This window comes from Phocoena sinus, chromosome 4, assembly GCF_008692025.1.
Source record: "Phocoena sinus isolate mPhoSin1 chromosome 4, mPhoSin1.pri, whole genome shotgun sequence".
Classification (NCBI taxonomy): domain Eukaryota; kingdom Metazoa; phylum Chordata; class Mammalia; order Artiodactyla; family Phocoenidae; genus Phocoena; species Phocoena sinus.
The window spans coordinates 141861354-141887146 of record NC_045766.1 but is presented as its reverse complement, the minus strand read 5'-3'; the positions used below and the strand labels follow the sequence as shown (position 1 = coordinate 141887146).

Genomic DNA, 25793 nt, shown 5'->3' with positions numbered 1-25793 from the left:
TTTATACAAATGGAATCCTCTGTATATTGTCCTCCTGCAACTTGCTGTCTTGCTCCACATGTTGGGAGAATTATCCATGGTAACGGGTACAGTTGTAGTTTGCCCATTCTAATTGCACCGTCTGAATAGATCAATACATACTTATTTCTTTTCCATTAGAAGGGACTGACAGGAGTTCCCTGTCAGTATTTAGGTTGTTTCCAGGCTTTTGCAATAGAAATAGTGCTTCTGTAAACATTCCTTTAGAAGGTTCTGGGCACTTCGCAAGAATTCTTCAGGGCACAAACTTGGGCGTGAAATTGCCAGGTGAAAGTTTTAAACAACTTCAACGTTACTGCAGAACTCGGAAGTTTTTCAAAGTGTTTCCACCAGTTACACCCTCCTCCTTTATCCTCCCCTCCCCTCCAGCTGACTCAGTTTGGGCCATACACGGTAGTGAGTAATTTTAATTTTTGCCAATCTGGTATGTGTTTGCTTTTGTGGTAAAATATACATTACACGAAATTTACCATTTTAACCATTTTAGGTGCACAGTTCAATGGCGTTAAGCCCGTTCAGAATGTTGTGCAACCATCACCACCATCCATCTCCAGAATTTTCCATCGTCCTCAACTGAAACTCAGTCCCCATGAAACACTAACTCCCCATTCCCCGCCCCCAGCTCCTGCCACCCACCATCTACTTTCTGTTTCTATGCATTTGACTCCTCTAGGGACCTCATATAAGCAGAATCCCACAGTATTTGTGTTTTTGTGTCTGGTTTATTTCACTCAGCATAAGGTCCTCAAGCTTCCTCCATGTTGGAGCCCTCACTAAGTTTTAATTTGTGTTCCACATTCTACAATGATATATCTGCAAAGATATGTCTGTTCTACGATGGTAACAACCCCCCAAAAGGGGTTGGTTAGAGGATTTGACCTTGTGCTTGAGGAAGTTGTCTAACCAGTCTCTGTCTGGTTCTTGGGTTCTCATCTGATGCTGAAGCTCACAGACCACAGGGCATTGAGTGATTTCGTATCACTCTGCTCAGGCCACCATAAAAAAAAATATCACAGATTGGGTGGCTTAAACAGCAGACATTTGTTCCTCACAGTTCTGGAGGCTGGAAGTCCAAGATCAGGGTGCTGGCTTGTTTGGTTCCTGGTGAGGACCGTCTTGCTGGCTTGCAGACAGCCGCCTTCTTGCTGTGTCTTCACATGGCCTTTCCTCAGTGTGTACAGAGTGAGAGAGAGAGAGAAAGAGATCTTCTTTCTATAAGGCCATCAATCCTATCAAAATCACCAATCTTCCTATGACCTCATTAAACCTTGATTACCTGAAAGTTCTATCTCCAAATACAGTCACATTGGGTTGGGGCTTCAGCATATGAATTTGGGGTTCATAATTCTGTCCACAACAGGTGTAAAATGGGGGAGGGCAAGGACAAGCTGTAGCCCACAAGGTTAGACTGTTGCCCCTGACCTTGACAGGGGTGTCCTGCAGAAGCTGAGGTGGGGCTCATCGTCACAGAGGTAAACACACATGACCAGGAGTCCCAGAAGTGGGAGGGTCGGGGTAAGGGCCTGGTCATTGCCTCAGGCAGGAAGTGAGCCAGCTGGCCAACAACAAGTGTGGGAGCAAAACCTTTCATTCCTGCTTCATTTCTCCCCAAATCTCCTTTATCAGGTAAGAAAGCTTCCTTTTATTTTATCTTTGCAAAGGACTTTTGTCATGAATGCATTTTAAATTTTATTGAATGCTCTTTCTATATATATTAAGATAGTTTTATGATTTTTCTGTTTTAATGTGTTATTGTGTTGAATTATACTAATAGCTTTTCTAACGTGAAATCAGTATTACATTCCTAGGACAAACCCAATTTAGTCATAATCTTTTTTTATACATCGTTGGATTCATTTTCCTAATTTTTTAAAGGATTTTCACTTTTATATTCATGAATTAGATTGGCTTAGGCACTGATGAGCTGGAGAGTATTTTCTAAATCCCTATTCCTTGGAAAAGATATTTGAAAGACTGGAATATTGTGTTTCTTAACCGGAAAATCCTCTGGCCAATTATTTGGTGTAGGCATCTATATATGTCCATTAATAAAGTTTGCTCATTGCATTGTTCAAATCTTCTATATCTTTACTGAATTTTTATTTGTTTGTTTGGTTGGTTGACCTATCATGACTAAGAGAGATGATGGTGGATTTGAAAAGATCTTTCAGTTCTATCAATTTTTCTTTGCACATCTTTTGGAGAGACTATGTTGTTAGGTATAGGCAAGTTCCCAACTGTTATATTTCTCCAGCGATTTGTTTCTTTTACCATTACTAAGTGACTCTCCTTATTCTCAATAAAGCCTTTTATTCAAAAGTCTGTTTTGTCCATTATTAAATTAGTCAAGCCAGTTTTCTTTTACATATGTTCATTCTACATAGGTCTCAAAAATTGCATGTTTCTGTCTTTAAAAATTAGACAATCTGATTATCTATATCTTTCAAAAAATCTATTCATATTAACTGGACAGTTGGGAGTACTTACATGTATTATGATTACTGATGTATTTGTGTATATTTTTAGGTTTATATTTTATGCTTTCCATTTGTCTTATTTTTTTCTGGGTTTGATTTTACTTCTCTTCCCTCATCTTTCTTTGCTTTATTTTGTTATATTTCACTGAGTGTTTTCTTCCTTATCTCATTTTTTTCTTCTTTGGGTTTGGACTAGGTCAACATACATTCTATTTCTATTCTTTTACACTTTTCCTTTTAACAAGCATACTCAAAGAAGTCTCAGGTTAATCTATGTGTTTGTTCTCCTCCAGAAGATTACAATCATTACAATGCTGTAATTCTGATCCCCCCCACTTAGAGGAACAGAATTAAAGCATTTTCCAATATTTTAGTTCTACTTTTTGTTGTTGCTGTCACTGCTTTACCTTTATAGATTAATCATTATCAGTGATGCTTTTTTTTGCAGTATGCGGGCCTCTCACTGTTGTGGCCTCTCCCGTTGCAGCGCACAGGCTCCGGACGCGCAGGCTCAGCTGCCATGGCTCACGGGCCTATCCGCTCCGTGGCGTGTGGGATCTTCCCGGACCGGGGCACGAACCCGTGTCCCCTGCATCGGCAGGCGGACTCTCAACCACTGCGCCACCAGGGAAGCCCATCAATGGTGCTTTTTTATGGTGTCAATATTTGTTTAGATTTATTTACATTTTAACCTTATTCTTGCCTCACCATTTCCTTTTGCATGTGAGACTTGCCTTCTGGGATTATTTTTCTTCTTCCTGGACTTCATCCTTTTCAAGTTTCCTTGTTGTGGTCAACACTGCCTTGGTTTGTCTGTAAATGTCTTTTCCCTCTTTCCTGAAGGACGTTTTTACAGGATATAACATTTTAGGTTGACAGTCATTTTTTTTCTAACACTTTGAATATTTTTTTCCACCATATTCCGTCTTCCATCTGGGGGCTAGGTCTTTCACTTCAGGATGTGTTTTTAGATCTTTTCTTTATTTTAAGAGTTCTGCAGTTTCACTATATTACATTTAACTCTGGATTCCTCTCTTTTCTTCTCAGAATTTGCTGTGCTTCAATAATCGAAGGATTCATGACTTATCAATTTTGGAAAAAAAATTTAATCATTATTGCTTTTACCTTTGTTCTCTCCATTTTCACATTTTCGAGGTCTAATCAGACATAGCTTAGATCTTCTTCCTCTGTTCTCCATACCACTTAGCTTCTTTGTCATATGTTTTTAAAAATAATTTTGTCCTTCTATGTGAATTTTGGATAATTTCTTCAGGTCTATATTCCAAGTCACCAATTCCCTCTTCAGCTATTGAAAATTTACATTGTTGTTTGTTTGCTTCTAGAAGTTCTATTTAGTATTTTACCCCTAATTCTGTTAATTTTAAGCAATCCTTGCTTCTCATTCATTTTTAGAGTCTCTGCTTTATTTTTGCACCTAGCAAACATATTTATCTGTCATTTGTATCTAATAACGCCAATATCTCTGGTCTGATTCCACATTTTGTTATGCTTCTTGATTTTTTTCATGGTGTCTTATTTTAATTGTTTTTAATTCAATTAAGCTCATTTTAATTGACTGTGTGGGAATTTCTCCTGGGTTGAGGAGTGTGTTAGTCAGGGTTCTCCAGAGGAAAAAGAACCAGTAAGAGATATATGTTATGTGTGTGTGTGTGTGTGTATATGTGTGTGAGTTTATTATTATAGAAATTAGCTCACCTGATTATGGAAGACAAGCCTCATAACATGCTGTTTGCAAGCTGGAGAAACAGGAAAGCCAGTGGCATAATTTAGTTTGGGTCCAAAGGTCTAAGAACCAGGAGCACTGATGTTGGAAAGCAGAAGATGGATGTCCCACGTTGGAGAGAGAGAGCAAACTGGCCCTTCCTCTGCATTTTAGTTTTATGTAAGCCCTCAAAGAAATGGATGAGGTCCACCCTCATTGTTGAGGATAGATCTTTACTCAGTCTATGGATTCAAATGCTAATTTCTTCCAGAAACACCCTCACTAACACACCCAGAAATAATATTTTACCAACGACCTGGGCATCCTTTAGCCTAGTCAAGTCAACACATAAAATTATCCATCACGAGTGGCATTCCACTAGAGAGGCTATGGGTTTGCTTCTGCCATGTGCCTGGGACATTGCCAATCTGGGACCACATTTGATTAAATTCTTGACTTGATGTTTTTCTGACTACAAAGATAGTGGGAATTAGGGTTCAAAACGTAAATTCTCGTTAAGAGGGCTTGCTGGTAGTTATCAATTCTCAGGAGAGCATTCGTCCCCCTCCACTGAGAGCCAGGACTAAGGTATAGACAAGGTTATTAGTCACCACCCATCCGTGGGGTAGATACAGTCATTTCTTAATCATACTTTCTCTGAGGGTATGGGGCTTTGGGGTGTTGACGTTGTGGTATCCTAGCAACCTCCCACCTTGCTGAGGCCTGTGACTTTGTCTGTCATTCGCGCCACCCCCTGCCCACAAAACTCTGCAGGACTACAGGTATTTAGGTGACTTCAGGATGCCTGCCACGCCCCTGACTTCCCTGCATATCTGCTCCCATTTCACTTTTGTGTCTGAGTATTTCCCAAGTTTTCTTGCAAAATCAGCTGTAATTTTAAAGAAGAGTAACAATATATATTCTATCAAGCCCTCTTGGTTATTTTGTAGTATGAGCATTATTTCAGGATATCTAGCCTGCGCATTGCCATGAGCAGAATTCTGCTACTTATTTTTAACCTATAATAATGTTGTTTTGCTTTCATTGTATTACGGCTACTCCCCTTGGTCGAGGATTCTGATTTCCACTTGTGTTCATGGAAGATGTGGTAAAGGGTGCTTAGCTTCAGAGCTGGTTGGATTCAGTTGTTCAATGCTGTCATCAAGAATTGGGTTTCTTGTCATCTCTACGCTGTGGGTTGTTCTTTTTTCTATTTTTTAAAATTTATTCATTTACTTTTGGCTGTGCTGGGTCTTCGTTTCTGTGCAAGGACTTTCTCTCGTTGTGGCGAGCGGGGGCCACTCTTCATCGTGGTGCGCGGGCCTCTCGCTATCGCGGCCTCTCGTTGCGGAGCACAGGCTCCAGACGCGCAGGCTCAGTAGTTGTGGCTCACGGGCCTAGTTGATCCGCGGCATGTGGGATCTTCCCAGACCAGGGCTTGAACCCGTGTCCCCTGCATTAGCAGGCAGATTCTCAACCACTGCGCCACCAGGGAAGCCCTGTGGGTTTTTTTTAAATTGAAGTATAGCTAATTTACAAAGTTCTGTTAGTTTCAAGTGTACAGCAAAGTGATTCACTTTATATATATATATATATATATATATATATATATATATATATATTGTTTTCCATTATAGGATACTGAGCATTGCGCTATACAGTAGGTCCCTGCTGTTTATCTATTTTGTATATAGTAGTCTATATATGTTAATCCCAAACTCTTAATTTATATCTCCCTCACCCCACTACCCCCTTTAGTTTGTTTTCTATGTCTGTGAATCTATTTCTGTTTTGTAAATAAGTTCATTTGTACCATTTTTGTAGATCTGCATATAAGTGATATCATGTGATATCTGTCTTTCTCTCTCTGACTTACTTCACTTCAGATGATAATCTCTAGGTCCATCCATGTTGCTGCAAATGGCATTATTTCATTCTTTTTTATGGCTGAGTAATATTCCATTGTATATATGTACCACATCTTCTTTAGCTAGTCATCTGTCAATGGACATTTTGGTTGTTTCCATGTCTTGACTATTGTAAATAGTGCTGCAATGAACATTGCGGAGCATATATCTTTTCAAATTAGAGTTTTCTCCAGAGATATGCGCAGGAGTAGGATTGCAGGATCATATAGTAACTCTATTTTTAGTTTTTTAAGGAACCTCCATACTTTTCTCCATAGTGGCTGTATCAATTTACATTCCCACCAACAGTGTAGGAGGGTTCCCTTTTTCTCTACACCCTCTCCAGCATTTGTTATTTGTAGACTTTTTAATGATGGCCATTCTGACTGGTGTGAAGTGTATGCTGTGCTTTTTGGGGGAGAAGCTATCTTCATCCTGGTACTAGCTCCCTGGTGATGGAAAGATGGCTATCAACATTTCCTGTGACTACTTGCTTCTTCTTCCTCCAAGCACAAGGAAGAGGGTCTCTGGAAGCTCCAGCAGGAGAGTAAAAAAATACCAGCTTCCCCACCCTGACCCCAAACCTCCGAAACCCTCTCTTCCAAGTCTCACTGGCCAAAAGTGGGTTGTGTGTTCTCCCTGAAGCACGAAATTCGGGCAGGGATGGGATTCAGCTGCTGAGCCAGACACTGGCCACGTGCTCCCCTCTAGCAGTGGCGTGGAGTTGGCTCCCCAAGCCGGCGATCTGCTCCTGGGGGATGTGTAAACTCCAACAAAAGTTCGGGAAAGTTGCCCAAAGAAGGGAAAATGAATAGTGAGAAAACAACCACAAGAGGGATGAAGGTACAGACACACATACCGCCCGGTGTGTAGGTGGACATTGGGTTTTGCAGGAACAATGGTGCCATTCCCAGAGGGCTCCAATTATGCTATTTAAAACAGAAATGTGTGCGTCGCCACCAGAAGACCACCTGACCTGACCTATCTGCTGGAGACGGTACTCAAGGGTCTTCTACTTGGACAACCCGGACACCAGTGATGGGAGAGAGATGGGAAGGGCTGGGGCATATGCAGGATGGTCTCCTGTTGTGGATGTAAGGATGGGAGCCAAAGGAGAGGGTGGAAAGAACTTACTAGGAAAGTCCAGTCCCAGGTCACCTGCTCAGGAAGGAGCTGAGCCAACGCAGCATGTGACTTGGAATGAATTGGGCTTTCTTCTGCTTCTACTTGATTCGAAAGCAATCCACGTTAATCTGCGTACTGCAAACAGCATTGAAAAGAGCCTCTTAAAAAGAGGCAAGATTTATCTTACCCTCTTTCCTCACCCCCTGTCTCTTGCCTTAGGTGGGCGGGAAGACCTCAAGCCACTCTTGGGGACGTACTGAGGGAGGGGGAGGGACTCGGGACCTGAAGGCAGAGAAGAGCCGCCCAAGAGGACTGGGGAGGGTGCTCGGCGAGGAGGGCTGCGTCTTGGGCTCTAGTGTCCGGGCCAGCGGCCCTTGGGAGCACACTCCTGGGTCCTCTCCGAGGGCACAGAGGTCAAGCGGGTCCCCAGCGCCAGGGCTTGGCCGGGTCGTACGAGACTCGGTCAGCACTGCCCAGAATCTCCTTCCTGAATCCAGACTTGAGTGTTCGGGCGCGAAGCGCCGGCCACCGGCTCGGTCCAGGGGAAGTGGGGAGGGAGATGCGCTCCTCCCCAACCCTAAAAGGCCGGCTGGGGACGGAAGCGTCCCCGGGCTCCCTCTGGGTCCCGCCGAGAGCGCGTCCCGGGCTTTCCCAGGAAGAAACCCCTCCTCCTGCCGCTCCGCCCGGACCGGCCTCGCCCGGGACTGCCGTTCCGGTTCGTCCCCTCCCCCTGCCCGAGGTGACCCGGGACCGGCGCTTGGGGGTGTCACCCTGGCCACTCGGACACCGCCTCCCGGATTAAAGCGAGAGCCGGGGAGGATCGGGGACTCCGGAGGAGGCGGAGGAGGGGAGGAAGGCAGAGGGGCGGGGAGCGCCGGGCCCCGAGCTCCGCAGGTGAGCGGCGCGCGCGGTGGGCTCTCTGGGAGGGGGCGGGGGCGGGGGCTGGGGGTCCAGGGCGCGAGGGAGGCCCTGGGCGCCCCCCGCGCTGGGTGGGAGCAGCGGGAGGTGAAGCCAGGTGTGAGCAGCTCCTGCCCGGCAGGTGCGTCCTCCCGCCCGCGGGACGCACGGGGCTGAGCCGAGCAAAGTGACCTGCGTGAGGTCAGGAGGGCTGCGCGCGCCTGGGACGCCTTGGCGCGCGGGTCAGAGGCCCCCGGCTGCCCCGTTGGCATCAGTCGCCCTGGACAGGTCGCCCTGCGGGTCCTTAGCCAATTGGTAGGAGACAGGCGTGCCACGGGGTCCCTCGGGGTGCGTCCCATCGGCTGAAGTCGGCTCCCGCTGCCCTGTCCTCTGGGCCCCGAGCTGGGGACGAGGGGTGCGCCTTTTCCCTTTGGGGACGAGGAAGAGGGAGACTTGTCCCTCCTCTTCTTTGTTTTGGGAAAATCTCTGCAGCCCCGTAGTGTTACCTGAACTCCTGCTTCTTGGTTGCCTCCCGGAGTAGGGAGAAACTGGAAACTCTCTGAGATGCCGGGAGCGATACGGCCGGCGCGGCGGGGACAGGCCCGCAGGGCCCCCGGGCGAGGTGCTAACGGCTCGGTAGCCCCGGGAAGGCACTGCCCACAGCCCGAGCCCCACGGCGGCGACCCGGAGGCGACGATCAGGGCTGGGCCGCCCGGACACCGGGCACCCCTGCCCCGGGAGGAGTGGTCCTGGTCTCTAGGCGCCCGCTCCCTGCAGGAACAAGGCCAGGCACCCGGGCGCTTCGGTTCACGGCAGGACCCCGGACCGGGGCCGGGAGGCTGAGAGCGCCAGCCAGATGGTGTGCGCCCTTATCGCGGCTTCGTGGGCCCCGCGGAAGAATTGCCTTATGGCCCCAAGTTGCGTGCTTCCAGGCCCCAGAGGGCCTGGTTGTAGGTGGCCGCCGGCAGTGGCTTGAGCCCGGGCTTTTGCGAAGGGCCCGCCCCGCTGAAGGGCACAGCGCCTTGATCCCGAATCCCGAATCCGTTTCAATTCCGTTTCAGACGCCCAGGAGGAGGCGGGCCTGTCAGGTGGAATCCCAGCGGATCGTTTGGGAGGGAAAAGATTGCGACCCGAGGTCTGCCTATAGGGCTGGGGTGTCCCAGGGCTCTGCCTCCAGCCTGCGAAGCCCACCCGGATTGAAGCCCGCGCGGTAGTCCCCGGGCCAAGTACGGTAGGGGGCCCGCCCGGGGCGCCAGTGCGTCCAGGCACTGCTGGCGCTCACGGCTGCAGAGAGCCAAACAAATGACGGAAAATTACAAAGGCTGCTAAGGAGAGTTTCAAGGTGTTTAGAAAACCTGACGTGAGGGGTGGGCTGTTGACTTAGCCTGGGAGGTCGGAGAAGGCTCTCCAGGAAGCGAGGATGGAGCTAACACCCCACCGCACCCGGAGGAGAATGGGGGCTGGGAGTGTGCACAGGGCTTGCACAACCAGGGGACCTGGGGGCCAGGCGCTGCTGCTGCTGAGTGAGGTAGAGGGGTTGGGGGGGCCCGGGGGATCACTGAAGGGATGCTCCCCTTTCTCAGCTTCACCAGAGGCAGGGCAGGCCTGTGTCTCCCCACCCCGGCCAAGCTAACTGGACCCCTGGGTCAAGGTTGAAAGGCCAGGGGGCACCAGCAAGCACTCAACACAGGGTCCGGGAGTTGCGGTGGCGGCCTTTGCCTGGAGATCGGGCGGACACACCTCCCTCTCTGCTTTGAAAAATATGACCTGGTGGGCAGCAGGGGGCTTTCTCATGACTCCCAGTCTGTTCGGTCCCCAGCAACATCTTTCTTATTGACGCCTCCAAGGTCGGTCTTCTAGCAAGTTTGTGTAGCTGCCGGGAGCCTACAGAGCCCGGGAGATGGCGTGGAGCTTGGCCCCCTCGCACCCTGGGCTCAGTTGCCTTAATTGTAGGAGAAAGTTGGGCCGCACTGGTGTTGTCATGATAACAGCGAACGTGGATGTGGCGTTTTCTTCCAGCCAGGCATCATTCCAAGCTCTTTCTGATAACTCAGGTGAGAGGAAACTGAGGCAGAGGGGTGACATGACTTGCTCCAGGCCCCAGGTCCTGTAGGGAGAACTGGGGATGCAGGCAGGCCACCTGGCTCCAGGGGAGCTGAGCGATGCCTGGACCCCTCGTGGGAGAGGGGCTTGCTCGCCAGCCAGGCTGGCTTCACCATAATCCAGGAGCAGAGCCCCACCTGGGCTCCGTGCTGCCCGCTTCCGGGGTGACCTGGGCAGGAGAGCCTGGGGCAGTGCGGAGGGTTGACCTACCCGAGTGATGGGGCCAAGGGTGAAAATGTCTTGCAGGCAATGAAGCCTAGACACACGAAGGACATATGTCGGTTGTCATCGTCATCATCCTGTAAGCATACTGGCTGCGACTCTGGGCCTGGCCTGGGGGCACGGGGGCCTATCAGGATGTGCAAGCCAGGGCTCCGGGCTGGTGTCTGTCACTCTTTTCCACCTAAGCCTGGGGCAGGAGTCCTGGGGGGCTTTGTAACCATTTGAGGTCATCGCCTTGGCTTCAACAGCTGTATCAGACTCGGAAGGAACAGGAAATCTATTCTTTCTAAGCCCCCCAGAAAGTTCCAGGCTTGGGAACCAGGGGTCATGCCTGAGCCTTAGGCAGGGAAGTAGAAAGGAAAGGCGACTGGCCCAACATACTGTCTGGTCAGCCTCGCTTACCTAAGGAGGGGAAGCTGGCCCTGCTTGAGGGGGGACGGAGAAGGGGCACTCAAGTCCCACATACTCATCTGCCCTCTGCCGCCCTCACAGCTCTGGGTCTCCTGGGCTGCCACTGCTTTTCCCAAAATTGCTGAGCCTCTGCTGCCCTTCCTGGTCCCTCTTTAGTTTCCAGGGCACCTGCCAGGGGACCCCTGCCACTGGGCCAGCCCCAGGACAAGCTAAGTGGCCTTTGGGTATAGGGAGCAAGGGTGTCACACACCTGAGTGCTGAGATGTGAATTGGGCCAGGCTTGGTGAGTCCCTTCCTAGCTCGGGGAAGGGGAGCCCTATATGTAGGCCATCTTGGGGAACCCTGGCTTGCAAGCCCCCAGGGGCTGTAGGCCTGGGTGTGTGGGAGGGGACTCCGGGTGCCCCCTGTGCCATTGACCATCCTGGTCCCAACAGCACATGGAGTAGCAAAGGGCTCGGCCGATCGCACAGGCAGTTCCAGGGAACAAGCCAGAGACAGAGCTTGAGGTCAGGAGGAAGGGCAGGTGACCTAGGACTTGGTTTGCCCTGGCCACTGGACAGCGGTCGGGAGAAGAGGAATTGGGAGCGTGCAAAATGTCACGGGCAGCCTTAGAGGCATCCAGGGAGAATGGCAGGTGCTGAAATTCTGGTGAGGGTGCGGGCAGTTCCTTGGACTGTAAACTGGATTTTGAAGAGGGAAGGTGACCCAAGGACAGGCTTTTTGCTCCTGTTAGAGGCAAGTCAAGGAGAAGGAGGGAAGGACTTGCTGTGGGGGGAGACTGCAGGCCTTTAGTTCGTATGCACCATCAGGCATCAGTGGGGCGGGGTAGGGTGCGGGAAGGGTGAAGGTACAGAAGTGTGATATGGCATCAGTGGGGTGGGGTAGGGTGCGGGAGGGGTGAAGGTACAGAAGTGTGATATGAAAGAAGGAAATGTTTGAAAGGCACCAGCTGAAGTCTAGAAATTCATGCAAGGGCAGAGTGGACAGAATCATTGGGAGATCAACCAGGTAGGCCTGGGAAGAGAAACCGTGGCCTTCCGGTGGACGTTTGTTAGACAAATATTTTCTAGTGAGCTCTGATCTGGAAGACGAGACTAAGCCCAGGCTTTGTGATTACTTGTTTGTATGTGACCCCATGTCAGAATCCCTTTAAGGTCCTTGATTCCCGAGGGGCCCTCCTGGCAGGGCTCACTGGAGACTTGATCTGTACATGGGGCACATGGAGCCTGTGTTTTCTAGGGATGCGTTTGGAGGTTATCTTTTGCATTTCCTATCAAAAAGAATAAAAGATTGTCGTGTCTGGCCTCACAACTGAAGCCTAATTTGGTTCTAGAATGTGCTGGAGAAACGAGCTTCCAGTGTTGGATCAAAGTTCTTTTTTTGGTTTGAGGAACTGTTTTCTTCTAAGGCAACCCAGTCGATATTGAAACGTTCTCATCGTTGGAAACTTGGTTTCCCTGGATTGAGTTAAATCTGCCTTCCTGATGTTTCTGACCATGTTGATCCTGGATTCTTCCTTTGGATTTTCACAGAAAAATACTGAGTCCCCTTTCCACACAGCAGTCCCTTAGCTGCTATCATTATGTTACTCCTGAGGGCTCATCATGTGAAGGGCACGGTGCTAGGACACGTACGCACTTAATCCTGGCAAAAACCCCATTGACGTGTTATGTCCATTTCACAGATTGACTCGGGCAAGTTCTTCAAACCTTAGACAGAGGCTTTTGCACTTTGTTGAGGCCTCCTCCCTCCTAGAGGGATTGGGACACCTCTCTGGCCTGTCTGTCGCACTCGGCATGCAGTCAGCTCTGTACACCTGGACGTGTGAGGTCACCCACATCCTCAATTTGGAGGCTGTTTTTGTCCAGGTGCCGGCTTTCCGGCACTCTCTCTCTTAAATTTCATCTTACTCATTTGGCCTTTGGAATGCAAATATATATATGGGAATGTTTTCTTTGTATGGTACAAAGCTAGATTTGAAAAAAAAAAAAAAAGGACCAGACCCAATTCCTGCCCTAAAAAGTTTGTAATCTCGTTTGGACCATGAGGCATTCATAGAAAAAGAAACTTGGTGATGCAGGCAGTACTTCTGAACTGCTGTCTCTCTCTCCCTCTCCCTCTTTCTGTCATTCCTGTGTCAATCACAGTGTGTGCCATTTTGCTAATGGTCTATACTTGTTTATGTTGAACTGTTAGTTAAATCCACCTCAGTCTGTTACCTTCCCTCTAACAGTGCATTTTGTCTCCAACAGGACACGAAAACATCTTTACACGTAAGGTGATTTTGTGCAGTGGTTGAGGCATAAGGGGTTCCACTGGTCATGGATCATCGGATAGGGAGTGTCTGTTGGTGTTGCTTGCTTTGGAGTTTGCAGAAGGGATACTGAAACTGAGGTCAAGGGAGGTGGAGCTTCTTTCACCCATCACACCTCATCACACCACCAGCATCTCGAAGGTACCTGGCGGGGCCCAGTGCAGGAGCCCCTATGTGAACGGTGTGTCGGGGGAAAGTCAGTGGAGCCTTCATTATAGGGAAAACCCCTGACCCCCAGATGGGGGTCAGTATCTATGAGGCTGACCTCATTTGCGTTGGTTTGGTAGTTTTCAAAATAAACCTCCAGCAAGTGCGTTCTGAGGTCCAGAGGAAAGACACTACAGTATAAGGAGAGGCTCTTCTTGTTTGGAAATAGCTCCATTACTTCGTGGGAAGCTGGTAGGATTCCACGGCACCGTCCTGTTGAGTGGTGGCCGGGCAGGTGACTCGAGGCATGAGTCAGCCCTCTGAAAGGAGAGCCCGGGGTGGCCCGGGACAGCCGTGCGCTGTTGTGTGACTCAAGTGGGTGAAGTTGGAGCGGGACCTCACCGGGAACAAAGAAGGGGACCAAGCTTTGACACACATGCCCTTTGTCGCTTCAAGGAAAATTGCTTCATTGAGGCTGGCTTTCTGGAATCCAGGGCAATCAGCTCTGTCCTTTAGCTGACAGGAAAGAACACTGGAGAAGCAGTGTTGTCTCTCACCATCTGGGCTGTCTTGCTCCTTTCAGAAACCAGTTAAAGAGATTTACTATCTTGTGTGGGCGTGGAATTGCCTGTTTCGAAGATGAACCACGTGGAACGTGATCTCCTGGTCCTTTTAGACAGCAGTACGTCTCCCGTCAGGTCCAGTTCCCGAGGGAGATATTTCCCCCTTCCTTTGTTTTTGGCCACAGAGAGTTAGAGGTGGCACGACTCTCGTCTTTCCTTCCAAAGTCCATGCAGCCGATCTGGGCACGCTTGGTGTTCTGGGTTCTAAGGGTTTGTGGGCCGTGGGATCGCTGGGTGAGATAGAATTGTGCTGTGGTTACTTCTGGGTCCTGGGCTTTTACGGGACAATTCCCGGCCGCGGCTCCCGGTGTCCCTGGAGCTCCTGGCTTCCTAGTCTCCCGCTGTTAGGGATATTGAATGAATAGGGAGCGTGGATTTCGGGCATTGATTCATCACTCCTTTCAGAGGGCTCTTAAACTGGGAGAGCCGCCAGTGGGATCAAATTTTCATTTCCTGAAACTTCAACCAACCCTATAACTGGCGAGATAGCTCAGAGGCACAGGGAGTGACAGCCACCGAGGGCAGAGAAACCAGGGGTGAGAATGTTCTCTGGGGCAGGACTCGCCTGAAACTAATGCGAGGAAGGTGCGAGCTTTTCCTGCTTAGACTATGTGTTGCCGTCAAGTCTCAGAACCCTCTCTCTTTACAGAGCAGACGATGTAGGAAAGGTTATTAATATGTGATAATCACACCCACTTAAAGGCTTAAACGTCATATATATTCTGAATGGTGATCTCTTCCTCCTGTATATCGCTCAGATTTATTTCCTCGTGCTTGGAAAATTGTTGACTCTTTTTTTAAATCTTAAAAAATCTTAAAGCTATCAGTACAAACTGGTTCTTTTATTTTATCTTTGCGTGAAGAGTAAATAAATGATCTGCTGCATCTTTCTTGTGACTTGTTCAAAGAGGTTTCCTGAGGTTAAACAGCCATACTTATATTTTTATTTATAGCAAGTTAATGTTGGTTTTTTTTTTAACGTCTTTATTAGAGTGTAATTGCTTTACAATGATGTGTTAGCTTCTGCTGTATAACAAAGTGAATCAGCTATACATTTACATATGTCCCCAGGGTTTTCTTTTTCTAATGTAATGAGTCAGAGAATAATTTCGCTCTGGAGTCACGCAGTGCCCGCAGGAGCTGGCTCTGTTGCCTTTGGCTCCATTGGATTTTCAGAGCCGGTGGAGTTGGTATCTTGAGCACCCTTTCCAGATGTAAATCTGCAACTGCGACCGATCAGGCCCATCCTGCCTCCGTGGCCTGTTCAACGTTTATCAGCTTTATGATCACTTTTTTTTTTTGGCTGTGTTGGGTCTTTGTTGCTGCACACGGGCTTTCTCTAGTTGCAGCGAGCGGGGGCTACTTCATTGCGGTGCGCGGGCTGCTCATTGCGGTGGCTTTTCTTGTTGCGGAGCACGGGCTCAGGAGTTGTGGCTCGCGGGGTCTAGAGCACGGGCTCAGGAGTTGAGTTGTGGCGCACGGGCTTAGTTGCTCTGTGGCACGTGGGATCTTCCCGGACCAAGGCTTGAACCCGTGCCCCCTGCACTGGCAGGCGGATTTTTAACCCCTGCGCCCCTAGGGAAGCGTATGTAGCACTTCCTGTGTTCCAGGCACTAAGAGCTTCTTTATCAACTCACTTTACGCCCCTAACAACCCTGTAGTGGGTGCTACTGTTAACCCCTTTTGCAGACAAGGAAACCAAGGCCCAGAAACATTAACTGAGTGGCCCCAGGTCACTCACCCCAGGTAGTGAGTGACTGAGCTGGGGTTTGGATCCAGAGTCTAGTCATCGTGCTGTCTGCATCTGCCGGGCACTTTACAGATGAAAAATGATCAGACCTGATCTGGCCAGCTCTGAAACCCAGAGCTTTCTCACTGTGGATGGGGTCCTGTGGAGGCGTGATTGTGAAGGCCGTTTCTTGGAGTATTGTTTGGTCAATTCAGGGCAGCCAGGGGTGGTGGACAAAGGCCATTCTTTGCTTATGATGGGAAGAGTGAAGTCAGATAAGCCTTTACTATAAAACTTTTTATGTTGATGGTCTTTCTAGATAACTACTGTTCACAAATGTCAGAAAACAAGGTGACCCAGGGCTTTCTTTTCATGACCGATATCCTTAGAAACCACCCAAATGGTTAGTTCTAAACTTCTTTCTTTTCTGGATTTGGGATAGTGAGTGGAGTAGCAGGCAGGTATGGATGTGTTTTTTGTTTGTTTGTTTGTTTGTTTGTTTGTTTTTGCGGTATGCGGGCCTCTCACTGTTGTGGCCTCTCCCGTTGCGGAGCACAGCCTCCGGATACGCAGGCTCAGTGGTCATGGCTCACGGGCCCAGCCACTCCGCGGCATGTGGGATCTTCCCGGACCGGGGCACGAACCCGTGTCCCCTGTGTCGGCAGGCGGACTCCCGACCACTGCACCACCAGGGAAGCCCAGTATGGATGTGTTTATGGAATTTCTAAATATATTTGTTCATTAAGGTTGGGGCAGTTCTATACGGATTATTTGAAAAGTCAGGTGTGGCCTCCATGTGGGTCTAAGCTCTAGACCACCTGCTCCACGCTGGGGACGGTGGTTGCTCCATTGTCCCAGTGGATGCCCTGCAGAGTCTTATCACCCCTGCCATGGCCTGGGCACATGGGGTGTCTGCCTGTGCCCTCGCGTTAAATCCTCACTTGAGCAATCCAGCATGATGGTTGCGTCCGCTTCCGTCCGAGATTCAGAGAGGTCAGTCGCCCAAGGACACCTCAGGGTGTGGCACTGTCAGGAGTTGACCCGGATTTTTGCCTTCCTTCCCCGCCACCCGACTCAACAGTCTATAAGTCCCTGTGCACATTTCTCTCTTCCTGGATTCTCCTTTCGGTGGAGGTGACGTCGGGGAAGTCTGGGCTTCCGGGTGGGAGCTGGGTGAGTGCCGCAGGCCCTGAACTTAACAAGCAAGTGGGTCCCCGTCTTCTTCGGGATGAGCAGCTTCAGGAGGAGGTGGTGAGGTGAAGGCGAAGGTGAGCGGGCAGAACTGCCGTGGCTCTGGCGAGAGGTGATCCTTCTACTGCATTCTCCATTCATCGTGTGCAAACTCACCAGTACGGAAATAGCACAGTCTTGTCGTTGTTTCTTCTAGGTCAGCTTGGACGTTCCAAATACCTCCCTTTACCTGATGCTGCTGATAAAATCAGGATGGCTTTAAACTCAGTAAGTGGTTAATCATTACCTTCCTGGCCTTTCCTCCGTTCCCGGTTCCTTCTGTTATTTCCAGCTATGTGTGCGAGTCGGCATTTTAAGTCCTGCTTGCAAGACTGCCTTTGCTCCCTGGATGCTGTGAAGGCGTTCTTGGGGTGAGGGGTGAGCAGGGGCTGGGCGGGGGGAGCCATGTGACAGCTGCATAGCGGGAAGTCTCAGAGCTCTCGGAGGGGGTGTGGATGTGTGATTCTCCCCTGGGCCTCTTCTCTTCCTGCTCAGATTGGGGTGGGGCGAGGGGACAGGGGTGAGGGTGTGGGGACAGATAGAGGCAGGACAGTGGTGAGAGGGAGTGAGTCCTGGGGAGAAAAGCGCGCTTGGGATACCGCCAGCCAGCAGAGCACAGAGTCGCCTTGCTTCCTGGTAGCCTGGGACAGGCTATGGCTGTGTGGGACACTGGGCTGGCTGCCCCTCTCCCTGAGACCCTCTCCCCCCACAACACACACACTCTGGAGACAAATGCACTATCTTTATTCCCCATCGCATCGCACTCATCGTCTTATACCTGGGAATAAGCGCGTTTAGTAGTTATTCTACTGGTTAATGACAAAATTCTTCTCTCTCTTCTATCTGGAAAACGGACGTTTGCTTCCCCTGCCCCTTTATTTAGTATTATGTATTTATTTATATTAGAGCCTTTTTAAATTTTAAATCCACAGCACAGGAATTCACTGGGCCGAACTGCCGTGACTGCTCCCACGTTTCCTGGGAAGGACGGCACGTTCTTAGATGCTTCAGATAGAGGCCAAACGCCCGTGCCGCTTTTTGGCCTCTGGCTCCCCCATTTAGATGAGAGATTACATTTCGTATTCCCTTTCTGTTACTGCTCTGGTTTCGAGGGTAATCTTTGGACTCTGGAAGGGGCGCGTTGGTGAGTTATTAAACTCGCATTCGGCCCCTTGCTTTCTAGTCGCGCTGCCCTGGAGGCCCTGTTTAAGATTCTCAGCATCTAGTTGCCTCTGCTCAGAAGGCTGGTCTTCTCTGAACTCTCAGTCAACAAGGAGCAAGGCGACAAATCACTGAGTGGGCAGGAGTGTTGCATGTGGACACTCAGATAAGAGGGCAAGCGTGGCTCCCAGAGTGGCCCAGCCAGTGGGCGGTTCAGGGCGGCTGACGCAGGACAAGGTGGCAGGCTGCTGGGGTCCGGAGTGTCCGATGTGGGGCAGGGCCCGGAGAGGGCAATTTTTAAGTAGGCAGAGGGGGAGGGGAGGGCATTCTCAGAAGATGGAAACCAGCCAAAAGATGGAGCTGAGAGGGAAATGGAGTAGCTGGGCCCCCCTTCCACGTTTGTGCGTGTACACACCGTGTCCCAGAAATTCCACTGACAAGGACGGAGCTGCTGAACTCCGCACACTCTCAACATAAACGCACGTGCCCTAGAAAGATGCTCGTGGGAGCAGATCTGCTAGCCACCGCCCCAGTTGTAAATCTTTTAGGTAGATTTTTAAATCCCTGTCACTCACGTTCCTGTCTGCAAAATGGGTATATCCATCACAGCTGTACCATCTTAGGGGGTTATGGTCACGCTTCAAGGAGGGCATGAATACAGATGCCCGAAGCAGGTGAGTTCTCGAATGTCAGCTCTTATTATTCTCATTATAATTCTGGCATTGCTAGTCCATAACTTTGTAGCCCACTCTCAGGAGATAGGGTATTGTCTCATTCCCAGACTTCTACACATTTTTTTACTCCTCAGTCTCAATGTCAGCCATTTGTTTTTTTTCTTTATTTCAAAAGATGAATAGTAAACAAACAAACAAACCCCAAAACTATTGCCAATTAATTGGAAACGCTGGTGAGTTTTCATTCTATGTGAGTTCAGTGATTGGCATAATTAAAGATGCCCTAAAAGGATCTGCAGCGCTGACCCAGCAATCCCACTCCTGGGCATAGACCCTGAGAAAACCATAATTGCAAGAGTCATGTACCACCATGTTCATTGCGGCTCTATTTACAATAGGCAGGTCATGGAAGCAACCTAAGTGTCCATCGACAGATGAATGGACAAAGAAGATGTGGCACGTATATACAGTGGAATATTACTCAGCCATAAAAAGAAATGAAATTGAGTTATCTGTAGTCAGGTGGATGGACCTAGAGTCTGTCATACAGAGTGAAGTAAGTCAGAAAGAGAAAAATAAATACCGTATGCTAACACATATATATGGAATCTAAGAAAAAAAAGGTTCTGAAGAACCTAGGGGCAGGACAGGAATAAAGACGCAGACATAGAGAGTGGACTTGAGGCCATGGGGAGGGGGAAGGGTAAGCTGGGACGAAGTGAGAGTGGCATGGACATATATACACTACCCAGTTTAAGATAGATAGTGGGAAGCAGCCGCATGGCACGGGGAGACCATCTAAGTGCTTTGTGACCACCTAGAGGGGTGGGATAGGGAGGGTGGGAGGGAGACGCAAGAGGGAGGCGATATGGGGATATATGTATATGTATAGCTGATTCACTCTGTTATAGAGCAGAAACTAACACGCCATTGTAAAGCAATTATACTCCAATAAAGATGTTAAAAAAAAAAGAATCGGCAGCGCTGGCCCAGTGTCTTGTCTGAGTGTGACGGGGTGTATATTTAACCTTTAGGATAATTAGGGTTTTGTATCATTCATCTTCTCTTTTAATTTTTTAAAAAAATGTTTAGTGGGGTATAGCTGCTTTACAATGCTGTGTCATTCATCTTCTTTTTAATCATTCAGGGGTCACCACCAGGTGTCGGGCCTTACTATGAGAACCATGGATTCCAACCCGAGAGCCTCTACCCTCCGCAGCCGCCCATGGCGCACCGTGCCTACGCGGGGTACCCGGCTCAGTACTACCCGCCCGCGGTGCCCCAGTACGCCCCGAGGGTTCAGACGCACACCTCGACACCCGTCATCCTCATGCAGCCCAAACCCCCGTCAGGGCCAGCATGCACCTCAAGTAGGACCCTTTTTGCATTTATTTCCTCTAATGGAGCCCGAGTTTTGGGTCTGCCTTCTCCGGTGGCCCGTCTGCCCCACCCGCTCTGGTGCCAGCTCTCCTCTGTCTGCCGGGCTGGTCTGGCTCTGCATACCTCTCCCCTCCCCCACTCTGGGTCAAAGCTGTGGGCCTGGGTCTCGCCTCCTGTGGGCCTTTGGGGGCCTCCCGGCTGCTAAGACCTTCATCTCCCACTAATGCTCTGGTACTGGCTTGGCCTGTACCACCCAGGGTGGTCTTTCTAGCTGGGCTTCTCTGAACTGCTTCTTGTCTGCGTGGTTTGTCGCTGAATCTTCCTGAGTAGATGGTAAACCCCCAATGCAGGGAGAAACGATCTAACCTTTCTCTGTGTACCATTCCCTGGGCACTGCAAGTCACGTTCAAGGTGCTCAAAGAGTAGCTTGTGTATTTTGTGTTTGGTGAATGAAGTGGCCGGTGGAATTGTTGTACAGAAGCATCTTCAACATTCCTCTTGCCTTGAAGGGTCTTGTAGCCAGACCTGACTAGGCCACGGAGGAGGGTTGAGGGACTGAAGGTGGTGTGTCCTCTGCCCATCACCTTAATCCCATATCTTTCTTATCCTCTCATTCATCTCCTTTCTTTGCATTGCATTTTATCTCTTCTCCCTCCAGACCCCTTCCCGTCGCACCGCTCCCCAGGTTTTAATGCAGGCTAGTTGATGCGGTGAGAACTGCCCAGGCAGGACAAGTACTGCCATTACTAGTATGAGCGCAGAGCCAGTACAGTGGCTGGACCAAGGAACATTTTCACTGATAATGTTTTCATTTTAATTCGTGAGATACGCCTACCTACGTACACAACTTGCACCGTTAAAGATTAGTGACAGAGTGAATTTCCACGTGCCACCACCCTGCCATAAATAATGGCAGTAAGGAATAGTGAATAAGACCCGTACCCTTTGAAGACGCCCCTCCGCAGACCACTCCAGCTCTTCACAAGTGCCGTCGCCCTTGGATTTCTGCCTCAGTCCTTGCCTCTGCCTCCTTCGCGCTTCATAGGTGGCTCGTCCATCCTTCCTTCTCCGCACCGCTACTCTCTTCCATTCCTGTGTTTTCTGCCCCTGCTTCTTTCCTGTGTGGTTCTCTTTCCCTCCATTAATTTGTCTTGGATCAAGGAAACACTTGTCTCTGCGCTGATGTCTTTCTGGTGGTGGTTGGTAGAATGAGGCCAGTGGCTGCTACTCGGGGTGATTTTGACCCCCAGGGACATCTGGCAATGTCTGGAGACAGTTTTGGTTGTTATAACTGGGCTGGGGGTGCTACTGGCATCTCCTGGGTAGGTGCCAGCGACCCTGCTAAACATCCTCCAGTGTGTAGGATGACCACTCCCCCACCAAGAATGACCCAGCCAAGATGTCCGTGGTACCCAGGCTGAGGACCCCTAGTCTGAGCCTATCATGGTCTCAGCTCTTCCCTCTCTTCCCCGACACTTGGCAAACACTGGTCGGTCTCCACAGTTTTGCCTTTTCAGAATGTAGAGTTGGAATAATCAGCATGTAGCCTGGCAGAGCCTTGACAGTATTTTGCAAGCTACTTAAACAGCACAAACTCAAGAGAACCCCAGCAGGAATACAAGGGAAATTTTTATCTTAATGGCTCTCGTGGTGTTATCAAGAGTCGTAGGTGTTTCACATTGAACCGCAAGGCATACACATGTGAATGTTTGGGGTTTTGGAGGACTGACGGTCAACAGTCTTGTGCTACTAATAGTTGACACTGGACACGATAGGGCTTTTGCACTGACAATTGACAACAATGAAGGTAAATGACTAGTCAGTTATAATTACACTCACAATCTCTACAATTGCAAACCAGCACCCAGTCATGTCTGATCGACCAGGCAATGATTCCGAAATGCCTGTCCCCCAGAGGTGAGATCCGGGGCTCCCGCTGCCCAAGCTCCTAGTGAGGGCTGGGCAGGTTGTCACCTTCTCAACGAGAGGTTCAAGATACCTAGTTTAATAGCCCTCAACTCACCAGGCACGTTATTTTATCTTGGATAAGATAACACATAGGGAAGTCTCCTAAAGGAAGACATCGTCCTTGACTAATGGGTCAAATTGGCCACTTGGAATTTCCCCTGAGCTTCCTTGGTGACCCTGCCCTGCTTTCGGTAAGTGCCAAGTCCTGATAATGTGGCTGGCGGCACATGGAGCTCCTCAGGCCGGCGGCTGTGACCTCACCCGTGAGCCTGTGGCACTGCAGACTCGCGCCTCCTCTCCCCGAGCTGAGTCAGAATCTCTGGGTAACAGGCTCCCCGGTGATTTCTAAGCCGGTTTGAGCACAGACTGTGGGATTGGCAGAACATGGTAACGAAATGAGAGGCGAGGCTTTGAGCCCCGATCAGGTGGGTCAGCTCTGGTCTCTCAACCCCAGAAGCTGAACGTCTTGGTCTGGTGGACTTCTCGAAACAAGAATGTGCACAGGTGGGGTGCAAGGCCCCCCCGCACTGCACCTCTGCAGCCTGGGTGCCCTCCTGTATGAACTAAGGGGTTGGAGTGTCTGTGTGAGCACCTTCTCCCCGACACTTCCCTCTGCCTCTCCACCTATCCCAAGGGATCACTGGGCCTGGAGCTGCTCTCTGCACAGGAACTGCTGAGGGTGGTGGTGGTGGGGGCCTTCCTCTGAACCTTGGCATGACGTTTGGCTTACACTCTGACCGACAATGGCGTGTTGGTTTGTTTTGACTAGAGAGCGCTGGTGACTTTCTCCAAAGACTTGTATTCTTAGCTGAAACGTGAGCCCAGAGTTCCTGCCCCCAGACCCGGGAGCGATGCCAGCGCTGCCCAGTAGAACTTCCTGCAGTGATGGAATGTCCTGCCTCTTCACAGTCCAGCGCAGTAGCCACTGGTCACATGGGATTACCGAGTAGTTGAATTTACCGAACGATTTAATATCATTTAACGGTAATTAATTGAAGCGCAAAGAGCCACATGTGGCCAGTGACTGTTTAAATGAGTCAGTGTGACTCTGTCCCATCCCTCCCTAAACCACCTTGAGGAAGAGGCTTTTTTCCCGCTGCCTTGGGTACCACTGACATGGAGATGACGGTCTGAGGACATTATTATTATTTTGTTTGTGCTTTATAATCACCGGAACAAGGTATGTTTCCTTTTTTCAGCCATTTTTTTATTCATCATTTATTTGACTACCTTCAGGCCCTACTTGTGGAAGACCTTAATTTTAATGTATGTTGCTTCATATCACGGCTTCCTGCTTCGGTTCTCCAGAAAAGCCTAAAGTTCAGGGCTATGGAAGAAGTAAGACCTCCCAGGATACGTTCGTAAAGAGAAAACTCACATTTTTAAATGTATAAGAAATGATTATTCCTTGGTGGGATATACCATATATATTTGAGAGTCTAACTTCTAAGAAACTTGGCGACTAAGCTGTTGACTCGACTCTTTTCTTCCAGGGACTAAGAAAGTCCTGTGTGTCACCTTCTCCCTGGGGGCCCTCCTGGCTGGAGCAGTCCTGGCTGCCATGCTGCTGTGGAAGCTCAGTAAGTGCAGGACGGGGCCAAGTCGTGGTGTGCCGGCCCTTTAGTGGCCCTACTTTCCGGGCTGGGGGCTCACCCACAGCCCCTCGTGAAATTTCTCATCCCTTTCCTCCTGTTTGGTTATGTGATGCGTGAATAACCTTTCTCGGAAGCGGCCGATCTCGTTCGCATGCGTCCTCCCGATCCGTGGGTTGTCAAGGTCCCGCGCCCTTTGTGTGTGATGTTGATACGCGTGGGAGAAGCACGTTGAGTCTACCCCGTGCTTCAGGGTACTAGGTGGCACCCGGCACTCGTGAGCACAGTGGGTGCAGCACCTCGGGGCCACACCTGGTCCCTGTGTCTCAGCGTACAGCGGTGGCTGCCACAGGCCCCTCCTGTACCCACAGCCAGGTCTCCTCCATCAGCCCGGGGCAGGGTTTGTGGATCACAGGACTCACCTGTGTGGCAGAGAGGGCGGGTGCTGTCCAGATCCGAGGCTAGGGGTCCTCCCCTGAGCAAAGTGACAGACCCGAGGGGGTCGGGATCCCTGCGGCCGCTCCCTGTGACGTACGTTGTCGGCAAGGACTCATCCCCTCCTTTTACGGTAAAGGAGGAAAAGCTCACTCCCTCTTGTCACCTGGGTGCTGGGAGGTTTTCTCGGTTTCTCAGCCCGACGGACATCTCCCTTCCATTTCTCTGCCAGTGGAGGACGAGTGCTTGGGGATGGAATGCAGCTCCTCGGGGACCTGCGTCAGCCCCTCTCACTGGTGCGACGGCATCCTGCACTGCCCCAGCGGCGAGGACGAGAGCCGGTGCGGTGAGTGGCGGGGCCGTGCCGGCTGCCTCGGAGGGGGACCGCTCTGCCCCACCACAGAGGCCACAGCAGGGCAGGCGTGACAGTGTCAGGCCCGTGTCCCGAACGCCGAGCGTTCCACAACTGAATCCCTTCCTGAAGGCTGAGCCTCGCGTCTAAGCCCGGGTTTCAGATGACGGGACAGGCCCAGAGTGGGCGAGCGCCAACCCTCCACCAGCATCGCACAGCATGGGGGAAGGGAGACCACAGCCCAGGGCCAGGCCAACGTGCCTGCCCCAGCTGCCACGACGTCACTGAAACAGGCAAACTCTTTAAGACATAAAGTTGGGAGTAGGCTCTGCGTTTTCTAAACAAGCTGCCTTTCAAGTGATCTATGTTGTCACGGGGTGGGCACCTCTTCTGCTTTTATTATTTTCAATGAATTATTTCATGGGTGGTAAAGTGGTCACGCCAGGGAAAATGATGACCCTGGCGTTGAGGACGAGGCTTGTGCTAATACCCACTGAGGGCCGTACCCAGAGCCTAAAGCCTGCTGCGTCCTCTGGGAGCTGTGTTAACTCTGAATGCAGGTGATACCGGACAAAGGCCGGGCTCTACCCCACCGCTGTCTTCCTTCTGCAGCCATCCTGGGGGAGGATGGATGTCCCGTACATCCCGTTTCCAGGTCAGGGCACCTGTGTGAGAGGCAGTGCGGACTTGGCCGTGGAATCCTCAGGGTTGGGGGTTAGGCCAGAGCTCAGCCTCTGCACCATCTGCATGGACCTGCGTCCACGCTGGTGCCTTGGCCTCTAAGTTCCGACCTCCTGCAGTTCCTTCCCAGAGAGGGTTTGCCCTTGGCAGTGACTCACTCACTCTGTAAATTGTTGACATAGTGACTTGCCTTTATTTTGGTGATAATATATTTGTCACCATTTTCTTAAGTAAAGCAGGGAGTTTTTGAGGTTGAGAAGACGTGGTTAAGCTCTCAGGCGGAATGACATTTGATGTTTCCCTACCTGTGCACGTGCGTGTGTTGATAAATTCTAGCAAGACAAACTCATGTTACCTGGAGAGACTTTCTCTCTCTCTTCTTAATACTGAAGTTGTATTTATTTAAATACTTTAAGAGTTAATGTACTCAAATAGATCATAATTCAGGAAGTCCCTAAGGGTATGCAGTGAAAAATCTCATCTCCCCCATTTCACTTACACACATAACACACACACACTCACATACTCACACATAGTATATACTCACACACTGTGAGATAACAGAGTGTATGTATTGGTCTCTGCCCCCAGTTCCCGGCACAG

General features: G+C 50.1%; 1 protein-coding gene across 2 annotated transcripts in view; it reads left to right on the top strand.

Annotated features, from left to right (window-relative positions):
- Positions 1 to 1589: 1589 nt before the first annotated feature.
- TMPRSS2 (transmembrane serine protease 2) overlaps positions 1590 to 25793 on the top strand; it is a 39405-nt gene continuing 15201 nt past the window's right edge. The window contains exons 1-5 of one of the 2 annotated variants that reach the window (XM_032631438.1): positions 1590 to 1665; positions 17105 to 17175; positions 19930 to 20152; positions 23624 to 23710; positions 24390 to 24503. In XM_032631438.1, the coding sequence (XP_032487329.1) occupies positions 17161 to 17175; positions 19930 to 20152; positions 23624 to 23710; positions 24390 to 24503 (439 nt within the window). In that variant the 5' untranslated portion in view covers positions 1590 to 1665; positions 17105 to 17160. Of the gene's footprint in view, positions 1666 to 8121; positions 8166 to 17104; positions 17176 to 19929; positions 20153 to 23623; positions 23711 to 24389; positions 24504 to 25793 lie in introns of those variants that run through there. The other variant, XM_032631437.1, reaches the window with a different exon arrangement.